The 22,440-nt window shown below is 43.2% G+C and overlaps 1 protein-coding gene across 3 annotated transcripts in view; it reads left to right on the forward strand.

Moving 5' to 3' along the window:
- The window catches only part of gabpa (GA binding protein transcription factor subunit alpha), a 74,451-nt gene that overhangs the window by 41,955 nt on the left and 10,056 nt on the right, over positions 1-22,440 (forward strand). For 2 of the 3 annotated variants that reach the window (XM_087992472.1, XM_087992471.1), the window contains 4 exons: positions 336-587; positions 5,224-5,418; positions 8,012-8,068; positions 15,539-15,679. In XM_087992472.1, coding sequence (XP_087848598.1) covers positions 336-587; positions 5,224-5,418; positions 8,012-8,068; positions 15,539-15,679 — 645 coding nt within the window. The remainder of the gene's footprint in view (positions 1-335; positions 588-5,223; positions 5,419-8,011; positions 8,069-15,538; positions 15,680-22,440) is intronic. The other variant, XM_087992473.1, reaches the window with a different exon arrangement.

The raw sequence follows: 22,440 nt of genomic DNA on the forward strand, positions 1-22,440 counted from the left end.
CACTCGGCAAATACATTCTGACTGAAGGCACTTACATGTTTAATCCTCTCTCGAAATAAAGCTCAGTCCTTGTTATCTTTACAACCTTGTCACCTTACTTCTTGTGATTTATCTGTTAACATTACTCCTCTACTCTTTGTAGCTTTTTATTTTGAAAAAGATTCCTTGTTCATCCCCCACCTCACTTTTATTTGCACAGTTAATCTGCCAGTTACATGCAAATTTATTAAGGTAATCCTGTAGTTTGACTATTTGTTTATCCCTTGTTGAAGGGGGTGGGGGTTTAGGGTGGTTGTCTTATCTGATTGTTGGTCGTTAAGGATTGTTACGTTTAGCAGGAGTGGAGCCGAAGCTCAACATCCTGGAGATTGTGAAGCCGGTTGAAACAGTTGAGGTTGTCATCGATCCTGATGCGGCACACCATGCAGGTGCCGAGGCCCAGCTTGTGGAGGAAGCACAAGTGATCACATTGGACGGCTCAAAACAACTGACAGCTATACCAGACGAGACATCTGAGCAAGTGACACGATGGGCAGCAGCCCTCGAGGGTTATCGGAAAGAGCAGGAGCATCTTGGAATACCATATGGTAGGAAATTGACTTCACGTAGAATTGTGTGTAAGCAGCATTTCAGTTCAGAAATGGGACGTTCAGTCCCAACTGGTTTATGCCAGTGACTGTTTCACATCAACCACCTTCCTTCATCTCGACCTATTAACCTATCTTTCTCTTTCTTTACCAGAAGTTACTTAGATTCTCAGGAAATGTGTGAATGCTGTTTTCCTCCACTGCTCCATGTTGTAGCAAATTGTTGAGATGTATAAGTGGGCTGTGTTTTCTCGTTTTTTTGTAAGGCTGATGTGATTGTCAGTGCCACCACTAGGTGGAGCAGAGCAACCCACAAAAGGTAAGAGTTGCATCTGACTGTGACAAAAACAACCATGTCTTTTGCTAAAAATTTATTCCAAGCAGGACACAAATAAGCAGATCACCGCAGCATCTTGCAGTAAGTTTTTAAACTAGCTGAAATGTGCAGGAAATCACAGCAACAACTGTAATGGGTCTGTAAACTTGTTGCAAATTGGGGCTTCTATGTCTGTTAAGTGGCTTCTGAGTTACGACACTGCAGAATTGCAAAGAAATTTACATACTGTTTCTGCCCCACTGAATTTGATTCTTCCTATTTTGACTCAATTTCCTCACTCCTCCCCAGCCTTCATTTGGTCTCTTCCCACCTACATTCACGAGTTCTGAAGAAGAGTCACATCAGACTCGAAACATTAACTCTGTTTCTCTTTCCACAGATGAATCCAGACCTACTGAGTTGTTCCAGCATTTTCTGTGCTTGTTCCTGGAACTCCTTACCTAGCTATGCTACAGATATAACATACCGGAAAGTTTACAACAATTCAAGAAGGCAGCTCACCACGTCCATTTCCAGGGCAATCAGGAATGGGCAACAAATTTTTTGCCAGTGATGTCAACATCCCACAAGAAAAATAAAACAAAAAGTATAACGTCAACATCATGTCCATTGTGAGAAGAGAAGAAACCCTTCTATTATACTTGTTTGGCATTTTTTACTCAATGTCAAATTTACAGGGACTTCCTGAATGAGATTAGCCATTTGGATGTAATTTCAGGCTGTGATCCAGGCATAAATCTGTCTGAAGTCTTATAAAGCAGGACCTTGTAACTAGCAAGCTCTCTCTTTTATGTCTACATTGAATAGTTTTCACTATTTAAAAACTTCGATTAATTTACCAGAATGACAACAATTTGTAATTAAATACCCAGTTTAGTTCATATAATATTGAAAACTAACCGACTGTAAACATTTTCCAAATGTCACCTCCTAAGGCATTTGATCTAGAGTTATTTTTAGTCGGAATTAGGACATTATTCTAGATTTCTCTTCCTGTCCTCTTCTCAAATTCATGGTATTTCCTAAGACAAGGGGATGGACTGGAAATTCTTTCTACCCCAAGTGACAGTTGATGGTCAATATGACTAAATGAGTGCTAATTTTAATCTATTGTGGTAAAACACAGATCTTTCACTTCCGACTGTATCATAATATCTGAGTTGAAGTCAGCAGCTTGCTGTCTAGTGTGTAATGCAGCATTAACCCAGATCCTAGCACTCAAGCAGAGTGCGTTAGTATTTAAAGGTACCGTGCTATTCTGCTGAAGCATCACATTGAAATGCTGTTCTCTTCACACTCCATAAGAGTTTGCTGAGCTGCAAATATTAAGCAGGTTTGAGGTGTTTCACTTGGTCTCATTGCCCCAGACAAGGACAAGCAGCAAGCAACTGTCACTGACAATGCATTTGATGTCAGAATCGAGTTTTGTTACACAGGCTGTCATAGTCAGATGGTCAGCTGACTGTCACAGCCAAAGGCGCACATAATGGGCAATTGAACATGGTATCAAATGATGACTGACACCTAGGAAACTGTGCGCCAACAATGAGTCAACCACTTGGCAGGGGATGAAAGAGGGGGATTAAAGCCAAACCTTCAATTTAGAAAATGCTTGTTTTGGTCCACTTTGCTTTTTGAAAGCCCTGTAGGATTTTCAACAATTTATTTCCAGAGTGACTCATCAAAATCAGCTGTATCCTAGAGCTCCATAACATGACCTACCTCTCGGCAAGTGTCAACATGTTCGTGCCTGATCTGTGTTGTGAAAATTACCCAGCTTTATCTCCAGTTCCTGATGTATATATTTAAATTCCAAGTTGTTAAGACCAAGAGTGGGATTGGTGCAATAGTTAGATTATGACCTTCTGTTAGGAACTCAGGATCTGGAATCACTTGTTGCGTGTGAGGAGTACTAGAGGAAAGAAGTCACTAGTAGATGTTGTCTGTAGGGCCCGTAACAGTAACCACAATGTAGCACAAACTATACAGGATGCAATCTTGAGTACTCATGACAAAGGTATGGCAATAATCATGAGTGAGTTGAACCTACCTATAAACTGGAAAAATCAGATTGGCAATATTAGCCTGGGTGCAAAGTTGCTAGACTGCGTTCAAGCGTTTCGTAGAGCAGAACATTTTGGAACCGCCCAGAGAGCAGCTTATGTTCAGATTGTATTGTGAAATGTGACAGGGTTATTTAATGATCTCCGAGTTAAAGCAGCATTAGGTAGCAGTGGCCACAATATCATTCGGCTTTGCATCCAGTTTAAAAGGGAGATTTGATCTAAGGCCATTGTTTTAAGCTTAACTGAGAGCAACTATGAGGGCATGCAAGCTGAACCAGCTGAAGTCAACTGGCATAGTAGGCTAGGGGACAGATCCAGAACAAAACAGTGGCAGATATTTTACATCTGTGGGAAAGATGTAAATTCATTAGAGATAGTTCATAGGATGTTGACGAGATTGGTGCATGGAAACAGTGTATTATCTTACAAGAATAAGCTGGTTAGGTTGGGTCTGTTTCAACTTGAGTTTAGAGGTTTGAGGAGTCACTTGATTGATGTGTTAAGATCCTGAATGGTCTTAACAAGATTGATGTGGAGCAGATGTTTCTGTTGGGAATCCAGATCGAGGTGACATAGTTTTCAAATTAATGGTGATCCTTTCAGGATAGAGATGAGAATTGTGCAAGTGAGTGTTGTGCAACTTTCGAACTTTCTCCTTCAGAACATGGTAGAGGTGTTGGGGGGGGGGGGGGGGGGAAGGAATATTCTTAAGGCAAAGGTGACTAGTTTCTTAATAAGCAAAAAAACGTTATCACGTGGATGGTAATGTGGAATTCAAAATAGAAACAAATTAGCCATGATCTCAATAGTTGGATAGGTTCAAGGGCCTAAACAGTCTGCTTCTGTTCCTGTTTTGCACAACCATGTGTTTGAAAGACCAGGCCAATAAAGCAAAAATGTAACTGCAACCATACAGGTCAGGACATCAGGTTCTCACTTAGTTTTGTCCTATCTTGCTTTCGAATCAGAGTTGGCATTGCAGATACTGCATTGATTAGCTCAAAAGTCACAAAGTTGAAAATGGCTCGTTGGATTACCGATACTTCTAACTTCTTGGGATGTTAACATTTCTGGCAAGACCAGCATTTATTGTCCATCACTAATTACCCTTGATAGGATGGTGATGAACCACCTTCTTGAACTGCTGCACTCCATGGGGTGTAGTTATACCCACAGGGAGGAATTTGATGCCCTACCCAGAGGGGAGTTGGTAGTGGAGAGAATTTAATAGAATAGAAAGCCCACCATCTTCCCACTTCTAACCCAAATAAGCCCAGAGCAGAAATACATGTCAATAGCCATCCTTCAATCAGTTGAGGTCCTTAAATTGAGACCTTCAGGTCACAGTTAATGGTGACATATTGTAGGGTGGGTTCTTCCCACAAACCAGAAAGCAAACTCTGTTATAGTTTGCTTGAGTTCTTGGCTAGGGAGGGGGAGCATCCTCAGTCAAAGACTTTTGGTGTCTGATGGTGGGACTCAACCCAGTCACATCCATGTCCTTCCTCCTGGCAGCCCTTGTCCCTCCCAACTCCCCACCCACCTCGCTCACCTTTGTCCTTCACCCAAGTCTCTGATAAACGCATAACTAACAACTCCGAGTGCTCACTTGGTAGCTGTCAGGGCAGTGTGGGGCATGGGCTCTCCTCTGATTCTTGTAACTGTCATCAGGCAGCAGATTAGATCGCTATCACGTGGGTTAAAACTCCCCCCAGTGTGTTGCAAGGGAACGGTTAATATATCATAAATCATCCTCTGTCTCGAGGAACACCCAAAGAAGAATATGTATTTCAGTGGGAAGGAAATTCTTCATGCATTTATCACCAATTTTAAACAAAGACCACAACTGTCACACTGATTATAGCGCAGAATATACCTGGTGTCACTGCTCTGGGTTTCCTTTTGGTTTCATCAAAAACATTCTGCCTGTTTGCAGGGGCAGGATTTGTTCCTTGTGTTTACTGAAATCAAATGTTATTATTTAGTAGGTTAAGATAACCTCCTTCCTCGTATTTGTGAAGCTTCAGTGGAATGTTTCTTTCCTGCCTTTCATTTCCCTGGTGAAGTTTTTAATGAATCTACTTGCAGCATCACCACATTTCATGTCTGTGTTGGGTATTCTATGAACTGTGTTACAATTGCAGGTTACGAAATTATTCTTCAAAAGCTGTGCTTTCAGATAGGGCATTCAAATGCACTTCATCTAGTTGTTGTCTGTATTTTTATGCTTTAGATCCAGTTCAGTGGTCGGCAGACCAGGTGTTGCATTGGGCCATCTGGGTAATGAAAGAGTTTACCATGATTGACGTGGATATCAAAGAGCTGAACGTTCTGGGGAAAGACCTGTGTGCCCTGAGCCAGGAGGAATTCCTGCAGAGAGTACCAAAAGGAGAAATTCTTTGGAGCCATTTGGAATTGCTGAGAAAGTGTGAGTAAATCCTAGGCTGTGTTCTTGCCAGCTGACTGAAGATTAAAATCTTGATCACCTGAACTTACTTTCACAGAGAGTCAAATTGTTTCACCAGCAATCAAACTGACACAGGCTGTGTCCTGCTTTTAGCCAGGAATATTGTTAGCCAACAAATCACCAAAAGTGGACTGTTTGCTGATAGTTGCACAGTGTTCGCTCACCATTTGCAATTTCTCAGACACTGAAGCAGGTCATATTGAAATGCAGGAGAAAGTGAGGATTACAGATGCTGGAGATCACAGTCGAAGAATGTGGAGCTGGAAAAGCACAGCCGGTCAGGTAGCGTCCGAGGAGCAGGAGAATCAACATTTTGAGCATAAGCCCTTCGTCAGGAATGAGACTTGTGGCCTTAGGGCACTGAGCGATACGTGGGGATGGGGTGTTCAGAGAGGACGGTGGAGCGTAAAGGTCAGAACTCCACCAAGGACATGCAAGTGCTGGGTCGCCTTCACCGCTAAACCCTAACTACCCGACACCTGGAGGAAGAATGCTTCATCTTCTATCTTGGGAACCTCCAACCACACGGGATCCATGTGGATTTCACCAGTTTCCTCATTTCTCCTCCTGTCACCTTGTCCCAGATCCAAACTTCCAACTTGGCACCACCCTCTCGAACTGTCCTACCTGTCCATCTTCCTTCCCACCTATCTGCTCCATCCTCCTCTCTGACCTATCACCTTCACCCCCACTTCATTTACCTATAACATTCCCAGCTACCTTCCTCACCACCCCTGCCTTCCATTTATCTCTCAGCCCCTTGGGCCACAAGCCTCATTCCTGATGAAGAGCTTATGTCCAAAACGTCCATCCTGCTCCTCGGATGCTGCCTGACCTGCTGTGCTTGTCCAGCTCCACACTCTTCGACCAACATCTTCAAATGCAGCATGACCTGGATAGTAATCAGGCTCAGACTAATTAGTGGCAATTAACATTCCTGTCACACAAGTCCTAGAACAATGAGAATCTAACCTTTACTACTTGATGTTCAATGGCATTACCATTGTTGAATCCCTCATTATCAATTTGCAGAAACTGAAACTAGGCCAGCAATATAAATACTCTAACTACAAGAACAAGTCAGAAACTGAGAATTCTGCAATGAATAATTCACCTCCTGATTGCCAGTGCCTGTTAGTCATCTAAAAGGCACCTGTCAAACATTTGATGGAATATGGAATACATTCCACTGAATGGTCACACCTCGAACAACACTCCAGCACGACACTAACTAGGATAAAGCAGCTGCTTGATCGACATCCTATCCACTGTCTTCGATATTCAGTAATGCACTGTGACAGCAGTGTGTGCCATCTATGTGATGCACTGCAGTAACTCACCAAGGCTCGTCTAACAGTACCTTCCAAAAGGCCAAGAAGAACAAGGTCACCAGATACATGGAAACGCCATCAATGCAATTTGCCCTGTAAAGTGTAAACCATCCTGAATTGCAACTATGCTTCCATTCCTTCACCGTCACCGGGTTACTAGCCTGAGACTGCCGAACAGCACTAACAGTGTAGCTGGGTACTCTGTAAATCACCATCACCTTCTGGAGGGTAATTTAAGATTGGCAATTAGCAATTGGCACTTGCTTAGCCAGTGACACCCATATGTCACAAGTGAACAAAAACAAACCATACGTTCAGACTCCTGTTTCTTTCCATTAAATTCAAAATCTTGTTTTCTTTCTATCTTGTCCCATTTATCTTTTTCTTGCTCACTCTCCCTCACCTATTTCATATTTAGTTTTGTATAATCAGTTTTATCTGATTCCCTGGGTTAATGGGTAAGAACAAAGATCATGATGTTAATAGGTTGTTTAAATTTAGATGTGCAGTGGAGCCTGACCCTGTCCCAGCTCAATAGCCATGCATACTTCATAGAATCATACAGAACAGAAGAGGCCTTTTGGCCCATTATCCATCTTTAATTGCCTGAAGAAAGGCTTATGCCTGAAACATCGATTCTCCTGCTCCTTGGATGCTGCCTGACCTGTTGCACTTTTCCAGCAACACATTTTTCAGCTTTGAGAAGGTAGTGTTGTGCTGACACCATTTCAGTCAGTGTGATGAGGTTACTCTCTCACTCCTAATCAGATTACATTCATTGCTTTCTTGGGATTTTGATCCAATGACGATCACGTTTTTCACTATCAGGTACTGAGACATGAAAAAGAACTTGAAAACAGTAGGGTTTTGACATCTCTTGTAGATGGTGGAGGTCATATATTTGGGAACTGTTGTCAAATAGAGGTGTGTGCATGCATGGGTGTGCAGTCTTCCTCTTGCTGTAACCCTGATTGGTTCTTCAAGTTGAACCCCTTGAAGCCTCCAATGTTGACCCTTTTCTAGCATCTCAGTCATCCCTGCTGAACACCTAACTTAGCACAGAACTGTAACTGAAGGTAGTACATTCACTGGTAATGTAAAATCTTGTACCTTTAGCAGAATTGCAGTTTGAATTTGGGCAAACTGTGAAGTAGATGTTCCTCCAGAAGAGGATTAAAATTCTTTGGTTCTTTGAATTAATGAAGTCTGTTTCTACTTTACAGATGTGTTAGCAAGCCAAGAACAGACAGGTGAAATTGCAACCGTTACTATTGACCAACGTGAGTACTTAACTCAATATATCTTGCTGCGTTAGGAGGGGAAGATATTTTGTGTATCTTGTTATTTGTCTAACATTTTATGTAATATGTAATAAATCCCCTTGCTGATTCCATTATTGTCATAGAATTCCAAGATGTTTTGGGAACTTACTTTTGCATTTTTACCATTTTTATATTTGACACCGTGTATATACAGTGACGGAGATTGTGTTATTTGAGGTTTTGGAATTTTTGGTGTTACGGGCTCATGTTCAATTATTCTTTCCAGTTTGCCATGTAAATCTGAAATCTAAGCTTTGCTTATTGTTCAAACAATGTGTTTGCACATGACTGCAGCTGTGGGAATGGTTAGGATGTTGTGCACAGCAATCCCTTGAAGCGGTTACTTATACCTGCTAAATATAAGTTAAGACTGATGCACATCCCTCGGATTCAATACCAGAAGAAGACCTTTTCATGCTATCAGATTGAGTCAGATTCAGACTGTCATCACTGATGTATTCTATTGTGTGTTGATCTTTTAATCATTTGGTTGTTTGAAAATGACAAGAGCCTCCGCTGTGGGATGCTTCCAAGTGAACCTTTCAGAATGAGTAATTGACACTTCAGAAGTAGTGTTGTTTTTCTTTTGATAAATTTCAGCATAGACTTACATTTGCTTTCTAAAATAATTAAATTAATGTTTTGGCATTCGTCCGAAAATAATCAGGTGGTTGTTATTAATTCCAATAGCCACAGAATATTTATGTTTGTGATGAAGAACAAAAGTGTTGCCTATCAAATTCAGATTGTCGCCAAGAATTCACTTGGGGAATGCTAAAGGCACTTCTTCACCCAGTGTACAGGGAGATTATGTAATTTGATTTGACAGGGAGTTGAGCTGAATAGCGTAGATGTATTTTAAGAGGAAACAAGTAAGCATATGTGAGAGAAGGGAATAGAACGTTATCCTGGTAGTAAAATAAAAAAGGATGCGAGCAGGCTTTAGTGGAGCCAAAACATCAGCGTGGATCAGTTTTGCTGCGTCGCTTGTTTCTGCTGTATATTTCATGTATAATGGTTATGTTGGTTACCGTGTAATCTAGAGATGGGAGTTCAGATCTCGCCACTGGTTAGAGAGTCTAGAACCAGTGGCACTATTTCAAAAGTTAAGGGGGATGCCACTTAGGTCGGATAAACAAAGAAATTATTTCCAGCATCAGAGAGATCTACAGCACAGGAAAACCCATTGAGTCAGCGACAATCAAAAACAAGCACCTAATTATTTTAATCCCATTTTCCAGTGCTTTGGCATTGGGAGAAAGTGAGGACTGCAGATGCTGGAGATCAGAATCAAAAAGTGTGGTGCTGGAAAAGGACGGCAGGTCAGGCAGCATCTGAGGAGCAGGAGAATCGACGTTTTGGGCATAAGCTCTTCATCAGGAATGTGCTGCCTGAATGTGGCCACTTTCCTGATGAAGGGTTTGTGCCCGAAATGTCGATGCTCCTGCTCCTCGGATGCGGCCTAACCTCCTGTGCTTTTCCAGCGCCACACTTTTCATGCCTTGGCATTGCAAGTGTCTATCTAAATGCTGCTTCAATGTTATGAGGCTTTCTGCCTCTACCACCCTCACAAGCAGCGAGTTCCAGATTCCCACCTCCCTCTGGTTAAAATGCTTTTCCTCACATTCCCTCCAAACTGCCTTTCTCTTACCTTAAATCTATGCCTCCATTGATCCCTCCACCATGGGGAAAGGTTCCTTCCTCTCTTCTATCAGCAATAGAACCAATGGGAGGGGAATCCTGCTTGGCTTCATCCTCACCAATTTAGAACATAGAACAGTACAGCACAGAACAGGCCCTTCAGCCCACGATGTTGTGCCGATCACTGATCCTCGTGTATGCACCCTCAAATTTCTGTGACCATATGCATGTCCAGGAGTCTCTTAAATGTCCCCAGTGATCCTGCCTCCATAACTGCTGCTGGCAACGCATTCCATGCTCTCACAACTCTCTGTGTAAAGAACCCGCCTCTGACATCCTCTCTATACTTTCCTCCAACCAGCTTAAAACTATGACCCCTCGTGTTAGTCATTTCTGCCCTGGGAAATAGTCTCTGGCTATCGACTCTATCTATGCCTCTCATTATCTTGTATACCTCAATTAGGTCCCCTCTTCTTCTTTTCTCCAATGAAAAAGTCCGAGCTCAGTCAACCTCTCTTCATAAGATAAGCCCTCAGTCCAGGCAGCATCCTGGTAAACCTCCTCTGAACCCGCTCCAAAGCATCCACATCTTTCTTATAATAGGGCGACCAAACTAGACGCAGTATTCCAAGTGCGGTCTAACCAAAGTTTTATAGAGCTGCAACAAGATCTCTCGACTCTTAAACTCAATATCCCTGTTAATGAAAGCCAAAACACCATATGCTTTCTTAACAACCCTGTCCACTTGGGTGGCCATTTTAAGGGATCTATGTACCTGCACCCCAAGATCCCTCTGTTCCTCCACACTGCCAAGAATCCTATCCTTAATCCTGTACTCAGCTTTCAAATTCGACCTTCCAAAATGCATCACCTCGCATTTATCCAGGTTGAACTCCATCTGCCACCTCTCAGCCCATCTCTGCATCCTGTCAATGTCCCGCTGCAGCATACAACAGCCCTCTATACTGTCAACGACACCTCCAACCTTTGTGTCATCTGCAAACTTGCTGACCCATCCTTCAATCCCCTCATCCAAGTCATTAATAAAAATTACAAACAGTAGAGGCCCAAGGACCGAGCCCTGTGGAACACCACTCACCACAGACTTCTAGGCAGAATATTTTCCTTCAACTACCACTCACTGTCTTCTGTTGGCCAGCCAATTCTGTATCCAGAGAGCTATGTTCCCCTGAATCCCATTCCTCCTGACCTTCTGAATGAGCCTACCATGGGGAACCTTATCAAATGCCTTGCTGAAGTCCATATACACCACATCCACAGCTTGACCCTCATCAACTTTTCTAGTCACATCCTCAAAGAACTCTATAAGATTTGTGAGGCATGACCTGCCCCTCACAAAGCTGTGTTGACTGCATTTAATCAAGCCATGCTCTTCCAGATGGTCATAAATTCTATCCCTCAGAATCCTTTCTAACGCCTTGCAGACGACTGACGTGAGACTTACTGGTCTGTAATTGCCGGGGATTTCCCTATTTCCTTTCTTGAAGAGAGGAATTACATTTGCCTCTCTCCAGTCCTCGGGTACGACTCCAGTGGAGAGCGAGGATGAAAAGATCTTCGCAAGTGGTGAAGCAATTGCATTTCTTGTTTCCCAAAGCAGCCGAGGACAAATCTGGTCCGGGCCTGGCGACTTGTCAATCTTAATGTTTGACAAAATTTTCTGCTAATCAGCTTCCTCTATCTCTATCCATTTCAGCATGCACACCTGCTCTTCAAAGGTTTCATTCACTACAAAGTTTGTTTCTTTTGTAAAGACAGAAGCAAAAAACTCATTTAGAGCTTCCCCTGCCTCCTCAGACTCCATACACAATTTCCCTATGCTATCCCTGATCGGCCCTACTCTTTCTTTGACCATTCTCATATTCCTCACATAAGTGTAAAATGCCTTTGTGTTCTCCCTAATCTGTTCTGCCAAGCCTTTCTCGTGCCCCCTCCTGGCTTTCCTCAGACCATTTTGAGCTCCTTTCTCGCCTGCCTGTAATCCTCTAGAGCTGAGCTTGACCCTAGCTTCCTCCACCTTATGTAAGCTACCTTCTTCCTTTTGACGAGAAGCTCCACCGCTCTCGTCATCCAAGGTTCCTTTATCTTACCACTTCTTGCCTGTCTCAGAGGGACATATTTATTCATCACTTGCAACAACTGTTCCTTAAACAGTCTCCACATGTCTATAGTGCCTTTACCATGGAACAATTGCTCCCAATCCATGCTTCCTAACTCATGTCTAATCGCATCATAATTTCCTCTTCCCCAATTAAATATCCTCCCATTTTGCCTAATCCTCTCCTTCTCCATAGCTATGTAGAATGTGAGGCAGTTGTGGTCACTATCACCAAAATGCTCTCCCACCACAAGATCTGATACCTGCCCCGGCTCGTTTCCGAGCACTAAGTCTAGAATGGCCTCTCCCCTCGTCGGCCTGTCAACGTACTGAGTTAGGAAACCCTCCTGAACACATCTTACAAAAACAGCTCCATTCAAAGCTTCTGCTCGAAGGAGGTTCCAATCAATATTGGGAAAGTTAAAGTCACCCATTACAACAACCCTACTACGTCCACACTTTTCCAAAACCTGCCGACCTATGCTTTCTTCCATCTCCCTGCTGCTATTGGGGGGCCTGTAGTAAACCCCTAAAGAGGTGACTGCTCCCTTGCTGTTCCTAATTTCCACCCATACTGACTTGGTAGGCAGATCTTCCTCGCCAATGGAAGCTTCTGTAGCTGTGATACCTTCTCTGATTAGCAGTGCTACACCCCCTCCTCTTTTTTTCCCCCTCCCTATTCTTTTTAAATGCTCTAAACCCTGCAACACCCAACCATTCCTGCCCCTGAGAAACCCATGTCTCTGTTATGGCCACAACATCATAGCACCAGGTACTGATCCATGCTCTAAGTTCGTCACTTTTATTCCTGATACTCCTTATGTTAAAGCAAACGCATTTTAACTGAAACCTTGGTTCCTTGCCAGGAAAATCTTTCCCACGAGCTGGTCTGCCTCTTGCTATTGCCTCATCTGCATCAACTCTCACCTCCGGTATACAGCTCAGGTTCCCACCCCCCTGCCATACTAGTTTAAACCCTCTCGAACAACACAAGCAAACCTTCCACCCAGGACATTGGTCCCCTTCCATTTCAGATGCAACCCGTCCTTCTTGTACAGGTCCCACCTTCCCCAGAAGGCATCCCAATTATCTACATTTCTGAAGTCCTCCCTCCTACACCAGCTGCGCAGCCACGTATTAAACTGCGCCCGCTCCCTGTTCCTCACTTTGCTATGTTGTGGCAAGTTTGTCCATCTAAGGTTACATTAGTGGGAGTGACCACTGCACTTCCATTATGTTGTGTTCCTGTACTAAACCGAGTTAGCAACTCAAAACTGGGCATCCTTGAGGTGCTGCAGGCCTTCAGCAGCTGAACCGTGTTCAACCAATCTGAGGAGTATAGAAGAACATGGCACAGGTTGACAATGAGCTATAGCACAGTGGTGTTTGTGCTAAACTAGCAAGTAGCATGCAATAGACTGCGCTAAACTATTCCACAACTTGCAAGTCAGACCTTTGTTCTGCAGAGTTGCTACATCCAGTCATGAGTACTGTTTGATAATTAAATTACTAAGGAGACTAGGAACCCCTATGAATGCCCTCAATGCTGGTATAACACAGTGCGTCAGTGCAAATGACTTCAATCAAAGTGTCAAATGCATAAGACACTTCTCCTGAATTCTGCTTCCCCTCCCATTCACCAAAGCAACCTTCAACCAACCTGATTCACTCCATATGAACGCAATGGATGCAGCATATGCTGTGCACCCTGACAACATGCCTGTCTGAAGACTTGGACTCCACAAATAGCCATGCCTGTCGTCAAGGTGTTCCAGTACAACAATGACAGTCACATCTACCTGCCAATGTGGAAAGTTGTCCAAACATGTCCTGTCCATTAAAAGCAGAGCAAATAAAATTAAGACAATTGCTGCCCAGTCAATCCGCTGTCAGTCCTCTGCAAGTGGTTAACAATGCTGTCCAGAGGCAGCTGCACAGCAACAACCTGCTCACTGTTGCTTGCTTTGGGTTCTGCAAGACTACTTGACACAATATCTCCTAACAGCCTTGGCTTTTAATATCAAAGTAGCATTTGACTGAATGTGGCATCAGGGGACCCAAGTCAAGTTGAGGTCAATGGGAATTGGAAGTGGAGGGTATATTCATTGGTTAGAATTACCCCTAGTACAAAGGAAGGTGGTTGTGGGTGTTGGAGGAAAATCATCTCAGCTCTGGCCATCACTTTCTCAGGTCACTGTCATTAGGGCAGCCATCTTGGGATGCTTCTTCAATGATATTTCTTCCAATAGAAGGTCAGAGGCAGGACAGTCTGCCCCTCACCTCATGACTCCCAAAGCCTGTACAACATCTGTGAGACACTAATGAAGAGTGTGATGGAATACTCTCCTTGCTTGGTCGGATCCACTATAACAGTCCTGAACACTCAACACCATCCAAAACAAAGCAACTCTCCTGATTATTAGGCCATCCACCTTAAACATTCACAAATAAAAACATATATTTGGAAAAACTCAGCAGATCTGGCAGTGTCTGTGGAGCAAAAGCAAAGTTAATGTTTCGAATCCAGTGACTGACAGTCCAGTTCTGCAGAAATGTTAACTGGACCCGAAATGTTAACTCTACTTTCATTTCCACAGATGCTGCCAGATCTTTGAGTTTTTCAAGCAATTTCTGTTTTTGTTTCTGATTTCCAGCATCTGCAGTTCTTGTTTTTTTTTTTAAACCTTACGCATTCCCACAATGCAACGCAGTATACTATTTACAAAATGCTTTGCAGTAACGTGCCACTGGGTTCTTCAGCAACACATTCCAAACCCATGAACCGTGAGCAGAAGGATAAGGACAGCAAGCTTGTGACAATGTCATTTGCAGGTTTTTACTCAAATTAAGTTCAGTCTTCACCTGGAAATATATTGTCTGTACCTTTTGACTTTATCTGTACACGAGCTATGTCCCCTGTAGCTTTGTGGATTTACCTTCAGCGTGCAGGCTGCTATGTACCTTTTCAATGAAAATTAGAAATGGCTAATAAATGCTGATCTTACTGTAATATCTGCATTCTTTGCATGTTGAGACTATGATGCTTTTGTGTGACTGTATACAGTAATTAAGGCAAATTGCGCAGGTACATTTGCATCTAAATGTACAAGTGAGAAAGGTATGTTGAGGAATGAGATGAAATAGGAGAAGAGGAAGTTCAGGAATAAATGTGAGCACAGAGCAATTGGGCTGAATGGTCTGTTCATAAATTCTATCCAGAAATCCCCTACAGCATTGCTCTGCTCGGAGTGGGATGTACTGTTTATAATGACAGACGTATTTATGAAATAACATTCCGTAAGATATTCTACAAAGGTGAACCTTTTAAGGCCGCAGTGTACTTTCTGTAAGTATAGCCTGAGGTCAGTCAGACTTTGATTACTCTTCAGTGATGAAGGATTGGAAGGTACTTGTAAATTTCAGTTGCAGGTCATGATAACATTTTTATCCTTTGAAGTGTGACAGACATTGTCGATTGGTATAAGAGTTTCTGCATTGTGCCTCTGAAAGAGAAAGAGCTGCTGAGATTTAAGTGCTGCATCTGGTGTTCATGTAATGAACAAACAGTTCTGTAAATTATGGATTTCATTGTGTGAGCTGAACATTTCCAGCCACTGTGCACCATCTGCTTGATGCAGCACATTTAAACTTGAATGCTTTTTTTTCAGCTGTCCAAATAATTCCTGCAACTGTGCAGTCAACAACTCCCACCACCATAAAAGTCTTTACTGGAACACCCAAGTCTGCCAAAGTCCCACGTGCCCCAAGGATCTCTGGGGAAGACAGAAGTTCTCCTGGGAATAGGACCGGTAAGGAGTTGCTGGTATACTGAGTACGTTTCAGTGTTAGGATGATGATCCTTGAGCAATATAGGGTTTTCATTGTGCTAATAAGAGCTAGAGTAATCAATTCAGCCTCTCATCCATGCTTTGCCTTGACTGCATTTGCACAGGTTTCTTTTTACTTTCAGGCTGAACCTTCATAACTCTCCTGTGGGCTTTGTGCCATTGCTCCTGCTATCACTTACATTAACATGCAGCTAAGGTAACTCCTTGCCATTTCCTATTGCATTTATTGGTCCTTAAATCTTTTGATCTGTGTTCATCCAACCCCAGTTCTTTCTCCATGCAATTAGTGACAGAACCTTTAGTCACCTCCTATCTGCATCTTCTTTTATAGCATTCCCACTTTTTTGAGCATGCTCTTGGTCATTTTTCCTATTTCTACAACTGTGGCTTAGTGTCTGTCCGTTCATCTTTTTTGGTTATTCACCTCACCCTAAATGGCCTCCTTCTATTCAAACTAAAGGTTGGTGCAGCAAAATAAGGGCTAATGGAGTTGGGTGATGACATATTACATATCACTTACTAAAGTGCCACGTTTTCAAGTTGGCAGGCAGTTATTAGAGTCCACATGGATCAATGCTTGGCCTCCACTCTTAACAATCTGTGTCAACAACTTAGATGAAGAGGCTTGGCTCTTGTGGCAAAGTAGTAGTGTCCCTACCTTTGGGCCGGAAAGTCTGAGTTCAAGTCTCACCGACTCCAGAGATGTAAAGTAATATATATGAACAGGTTAATTTTGTTTTAAAATGTGGATTTGTGGTGCAATTCTCTCTTTATCTCATGTTCTCTCACTCTGTGTTCTCTTTCTCTCTCACTCTTGTGTTCTCTGTGTTTCCCCCCGCATTCTTGCTGTGCTCTCTCCCCTCACCCTCACAAACTCCCAGTCCTGTAAGAAGTATATATGTTTCTATTAGATCATCTCTTGTTCTTCTGAACTCTAGAGAATAAAAGCCCAGTTAGTTTAATCTTTCATCTTAGGACAATCCCTCAATTAGTTTGGTGACTTTGTTGCCCTCCCTCTGCAATGAGCTCATCTGTGTATAGGTAAGATGACGATACTCCAGATATGGTCTCAGCAAGGATCTGTATTGTTAAAGTGAGACTTCTTTATTTCTATTCTCTTTATTCCTACTCCTATTTGTAAGGGTCAATGTACCAATTGCCTCCTTAATTGTTCAATGTATCTGCAAGTTAACGTTCAGTGACTCATGAACAAGGACACTCAAGTCCCCTTGAAGGTCAATAGTTCCCAATCTCTCACCATTTAAGAAATATTCTCTATGTTTTAATTTTATATCAAAGTAAATAACCACCTTTCCCCATGTTATATTCTATCTGCCATAAACTTGGCACTCACTTAGCATCTCCAAATCCTCTTGAATCATCTTCGTAACGTCATCACAGCTTAAATTTCCACGTGGTTTTTAGTCATCTGCAAATTTGGAAATATTATATCTCGTCTCATCATCCAGTCATTGGTATAGAATGTGAATAGCTGGGAGCTAACACTGATCCTTGCTGTACTATTCTGCCGCCAATGTTAAGCTAAAGCCACTTACTCTTACTGTTCATTTGCTGCCCAGCAACTTGTTGTCAATTCATTTTGGCATATCTCTTTCACTTCACCCCCTTTCACTCCAATTTTGTTTACTGATTTCCTGTATGGGACATTAGCAAAAGCTTTATGAAAATCTAAATAGATCACATTCACTAGTTCCCCCTTATCTATTGTGTTAGTTGTATTCATAAAAAGAGCTTCAAAGGTTTTGTTAAGGATGATGTCCTTTTCTTAAATCCATATTGACTCTGCCAATCCTACTATTCCACTCCAGAACATCCCAGATGGCCTCCTACTTCAAAGATTGCAATTTCCCCTCCCATGTGATCAACAATGCCCTCCAGTGCAGCTCCTCCAATTCCCGCACCTCCAGCCTTGAATCCCACCCCTCCAACCACAACAAGGATAGAGCCCCTGATCCTCCCTCCCAGCCCACCAATCTCCAGATATAACGCATCATCCTTCAACATTTCCGTCACCTGCAGTCAGACCCCACCACCAGGGATATGTGTCCGTCCCCACCCCTATCAGCATTCTGCAGAGACCATTCCCTCTGCAGCTCCCTCATTAGGTCCATGCACCCCACCAGCCCGCCGGTGTACTCCTGGCATCTTGCCCTGCACCACAAGAGATGTAAAACCTGCACCTTTCACCTCCATCCAAGGCCCTAAAGGATCTTTCCATATCCTGCAGAGAGTTCCTACACATCCAAACACCTCATGTACTGTGTCCATTGCTCTTGATCTGGTCTCCTCTGCATTAGGGAGACAGGATGCCAACTTGTGGAACGGTTCAAAGAACATCTCCAGGCCACAAGTACCCAACAACCCCACCGCTCTGTGGCTGACTACTTTAACTCCACCTCCCCCACTCCGCCAAGGACATGCAAGTCTGAGGCCACCTCCACTGCCAAATTCAAGCCACCCGATGCCTGGAGAAAGAACACCTCATCTTCCATCTTGGGACCCTCCAATCACATGGCATCAATGTCAATTTCACCAGTTTCCTTATCTCCCCTCCCTCTACCATATCCCAGATCCAACCCCCCCAACTCGACACTGCCTTCTTGAACTATCCTACCTGTCCATTTTCCTTCCCGCCCACTTATCTGCTCCACCCTTTGCTCCAACCTATCACTATCATCCCCCACCTTCATCTCCCTATCACCTTCCAAGTCCTCCCCCACCCCCCCCCTCCCGTTTATCTCTTAGCCCCCCACATTCCTGATGAAGGGCTTATGCCCAAAATGTCGACTGTCCTGCTCCTCCGATGCTGCCTGGCCTGCTGTGCTTTTCCACAACCACACTCTTTGAACCTGATCTCCAGCACCTGCAGTCCTCACTTGCTCCCAAACCTACCATTGTTTCGAAGTGCCCACCTGTAACGTTCTTACTTGTCGAGTGTAACGTTTTCGCTCGAGTTCAGAAGAATGCAGGTGAACTGATTGAAATAGAAGATCCTGAAGGGGCTTTACGGCAGGGGGGTGGGGAGAGCGATTTTATTTTCACTTGACTCTCAAATCTAGAACATTGGCCGCAGTCTCACAATAAGGGTTCAACTATTTTGGACTGAGATGAGGAAACATTTCTTCAACCAGCAGGTAGAAAAGCATCATAGAGTAAAATACATAGATGCAGGACATTTGTACCATCAAGTCCACATTAGCCCTTTGAACAGCATCCCCCCCCCAGGCCTTATTTCCATAACCCTGCATTTCCCATTGCTAATCCACCTAACTTGCACATCCCAGGGCACTATGGGCAATTTCCTATGGCCAATCTGCCTAACCTGTACACCTTTTGGACTGTGGGAGGAAACTGGAGCAACCGGACAAAACCCACACATTCACGGGGAGAATGTGCCAACTCCACACAGACAGTCACCTGAGGCTGGAATCGAACCCAGGTCCCTGGCGCTGTGAGGCAGCAGTGCTAACCACTGAGCCTTATGGATTTTTGGAATTGTCGTGCAGGATTTCTAATCTTTCGGGGAAATTAAGGGATATGTGGAGTGAGTAGGGAAATGAAGTTAAGGTCAGGGAATCAATCATGATGGTGTTGAATGGTGGCGCAGGCTTTGCCAACTGAGTGTCTGTTCCTGTTCCAATTACCTATGTCCTCCTTCTGTGCTGCATTGTTCTATTCTGAGATTCTGCTTTCTTTTCATATTTCTTGATACCCTCACCTAACAAAAATCTATTTATCTCAGTCTTGAAACTTGCAATTAACCCAGTATTCAAAGACTTTCATTCATATATGACCTGGCTCCAAGATTGCAATTCTTGATTTTCCCCCACTGGAGGAAATGATATTTCTCTATCTATTTTATTGAATCCTTTCATCATTTTAAATACCTGCTGAAATAATCTTGCAACCTTCTAAGATGAAGGAATTACAAACCAGATTTATGCAACCTGTCATCATTATTTAACCTTTCAGCTGCACAGTCATTCTGCTGAATCTGCACTGTACCCTTTCCAAGGCCAGTCCTTCTCTAGCTGTCTGAATGATGCAAGCCAACATCCCTTTAGTGTTTTGGATACTTTTGTACTTAGGTTTTAGCTTTTTGTGATTTTTGCACAAGAACACCTCAATTGTTCTCTCTTCATTTAAGAATATGTTCCAAAATTCACATTCACCACATTTAACTCCACCTATCAAAGTCCGGCCAGTCACTTAGTCTGTCTGTATCCCTTTTCAGCTTCTGCTCCCCTCCACAAAACGTACTGTTTTCTGGCTAAGTGTCACCTGATCACCTGAATATTCAACACTTAGTCCATTATCCAAGTGATTAATAAAGATCCTGAGGAGCAGAAACCCCAGATCAAACCCATGGGGAGCACTACTTTTTCACTTCCTGCCAATAATGAATGAAGCCCTTATCTGAATTCTGTACCCTGTATTCACTGAGTATAAGGTTATCTCCATTTCCATGCACTCTTGTTTTTGCTAACCTCGTTACAAACTAATGCCTCACCTTTTAGGGGACATGGGTGTAGCTGGCTGGTCAGTATTTTTTGCCCATCCTTAGTTACTCCTGAGAAGGTGGTGCTAATCCATGCGTGTAGGTTGACCCGTAATGCCCTTAGGGCAGGAATTCCAGCATTTTGACCCAGCGGCATTGAAGGAATGGCAACACATTTCCAAGTCAGTGAGTGGCCTGGAGGGGAACTTGCAGATGGTGGTGTTCACATGTATCTGCTGCCCTTGTCCTTCTAGATGGTTGTGGATTTGGAAGGATCTTTGGTGAATTTCTGCTGTGCATCTTGTAGTTCATACACACTGATGTTACTGAGTGTCAGTGATGGAGCAGGTGGATGCTTATGGATGTGGTGCCAACCAAGTGGATTGCTTTGTCCTGGATGGTGTCAAGCTTCCTAAGTGTTGTTGGAGCCACACTCATCCATGCAAGTGGGGAGTACTCCATCACATCCTGACTTGTGCCTTGTAAATGGTGGACAGACTTTGGGGTATCAGGAGGTGAGTTACATATTGCATTATTCTGAGCCTTTGACCTACCGTTGTAGCCTCTCTGTTTATGTAGCAGATCCAGATCAGTCTCTGGTCAATGGTAACACTAAGATACTGATAGTGGGTATTCAGTGATGGTAACATCATTGAATGTCAAGGAGTATTGTTTAGATTGTCTCTTACTGGAGATGGTCATTGCCTGGCATTTGTGTGGCATGAATGTTACTTACCACTTGTCAGTCCAAACCTAGTTATTTTCCAAGTCTTGTTTAATTTGAATATTGACTGCTTCAGTCTGTGGGGAGTCACAAGTGCTGCTGAACACTAATCATCGATGAATATCCCCCACTTCTGACCCTATGATGGAGGGATTGTCATTGAAGAAGCAGCTGTCGATGGTTGGGCTTATAACAATACTCTGAGGACCTCCTGCAGAAATGTCCTGAAGCTGAGATGGCAGACCTCCAACAACCACAACCATCTTCCTAAGTGTCAGGTCTGACTCCAACCAGTGGAGAGTTTGCCTCCTGATACCCGTTAATTCCAGTTCTGCTGGGGCTTCATTATGCCGCACTCAGGGTTGAATGCAGTCTCTCCATAAATGGATTATTTTTTCAAAAAAACAGGATTACTGGAGAAAGCAGGTCTGTGGAGGGTAGCAGAGTTTCAGCTCAATAGCTTTCTTCTGAGCAAAGTTAGTGAGCAGCCCAGACATGATGAGTTTAAATACTCCTATTACGATTTATTATTTATCTGTGTAGTTTTCTAACACCTGGTGATCTGGAAAAGGTACTCTGAGTGGTGGTGGTGCCTTGATGGTGAATAAATTCTTCGCAACAATATGTGCATAACTTTGAACACTATGAAGGACTGCCAAGAGTTCACACTTTGTGACCCAAAGAGGCAAAAGCTTGAGTTTCCTCCTCAAAATGACTCCATGGTTTGAGAGCAGAGTTATATGATTACTGTAAATGAGGTCAGCTTCATCCCCAGACAGTTCTGGGGAGTGTATTAACTTTGGCTGAGTGCCCATGTTTTAGTAATAGTACAGTCTGACCTTGCAGAAGGCTGAAGAAGGAGAAACCCATCCTGTTCTCAATTAAGCACCCATGGATATGAGCCCTCTGCTGCAGAGATCATTGGATGAAGCTTTGTTCATTGATCTCCTCATTCTAATCCAAGGGTGCTGTGGTCAATTTTAGTATACCGACAATGGCCCAACGAAAAGTAATAATTCAATACAAACTGGCAACCAAATCTTGGATCTTCTTGTCATAATGGCTCAGTTCTGTGCCACATAATGGATTTACCCAAAAGTTGGAGGTTCAGAGAGCAAAAACAAATTCCTCTTCGGCCTAATGGTAGATTATCCTGTTGACATTTCTCTGAATCCTCTGAGGGTGTACAGGGTCAGCAGGCCCTTGGAACCAGGTTCAAAACCCTTGGTGGCTATCCAGAGATTTGGTAACTCTCCATCAGTTTCTCTCTGCCATCCCACCAGCCAACCATTTAAAACAAAATCTCAAGCTAGGCTCCTCCAAAATGTTTCATTGCAATAATAGGTTGCAAGGTATTTTCAAGGTTACTGGCTCTAAGACAGACCGCCTTGAAAAATCTCCTTTGGTTTAATGTTGAACCAACTTTTGAACAATTCATAGATGCTACTGCGTATATATCAAGGTTCCACCATCTATAAA

This window comes from Chiloscyllium plagiosum, unplaced genomic scaffold (genome assembly GCF_037043375.1).
Source record: "Chiloscyllium plagiosum isolate Xiang-an unplaced genomic scaffold, Cpla_swu_hap1 HiC_scaffold_12, whole genome shotgun sequence".
NCBI classification, from domain to species: domain Eukaryota; kingdom Metazoa; phylum Chordata; class Chondrichthyes; order Orectolobiformes; family Hemiscylliidae; genus Chiloscyllium; species Chiloscyllium plagiosum.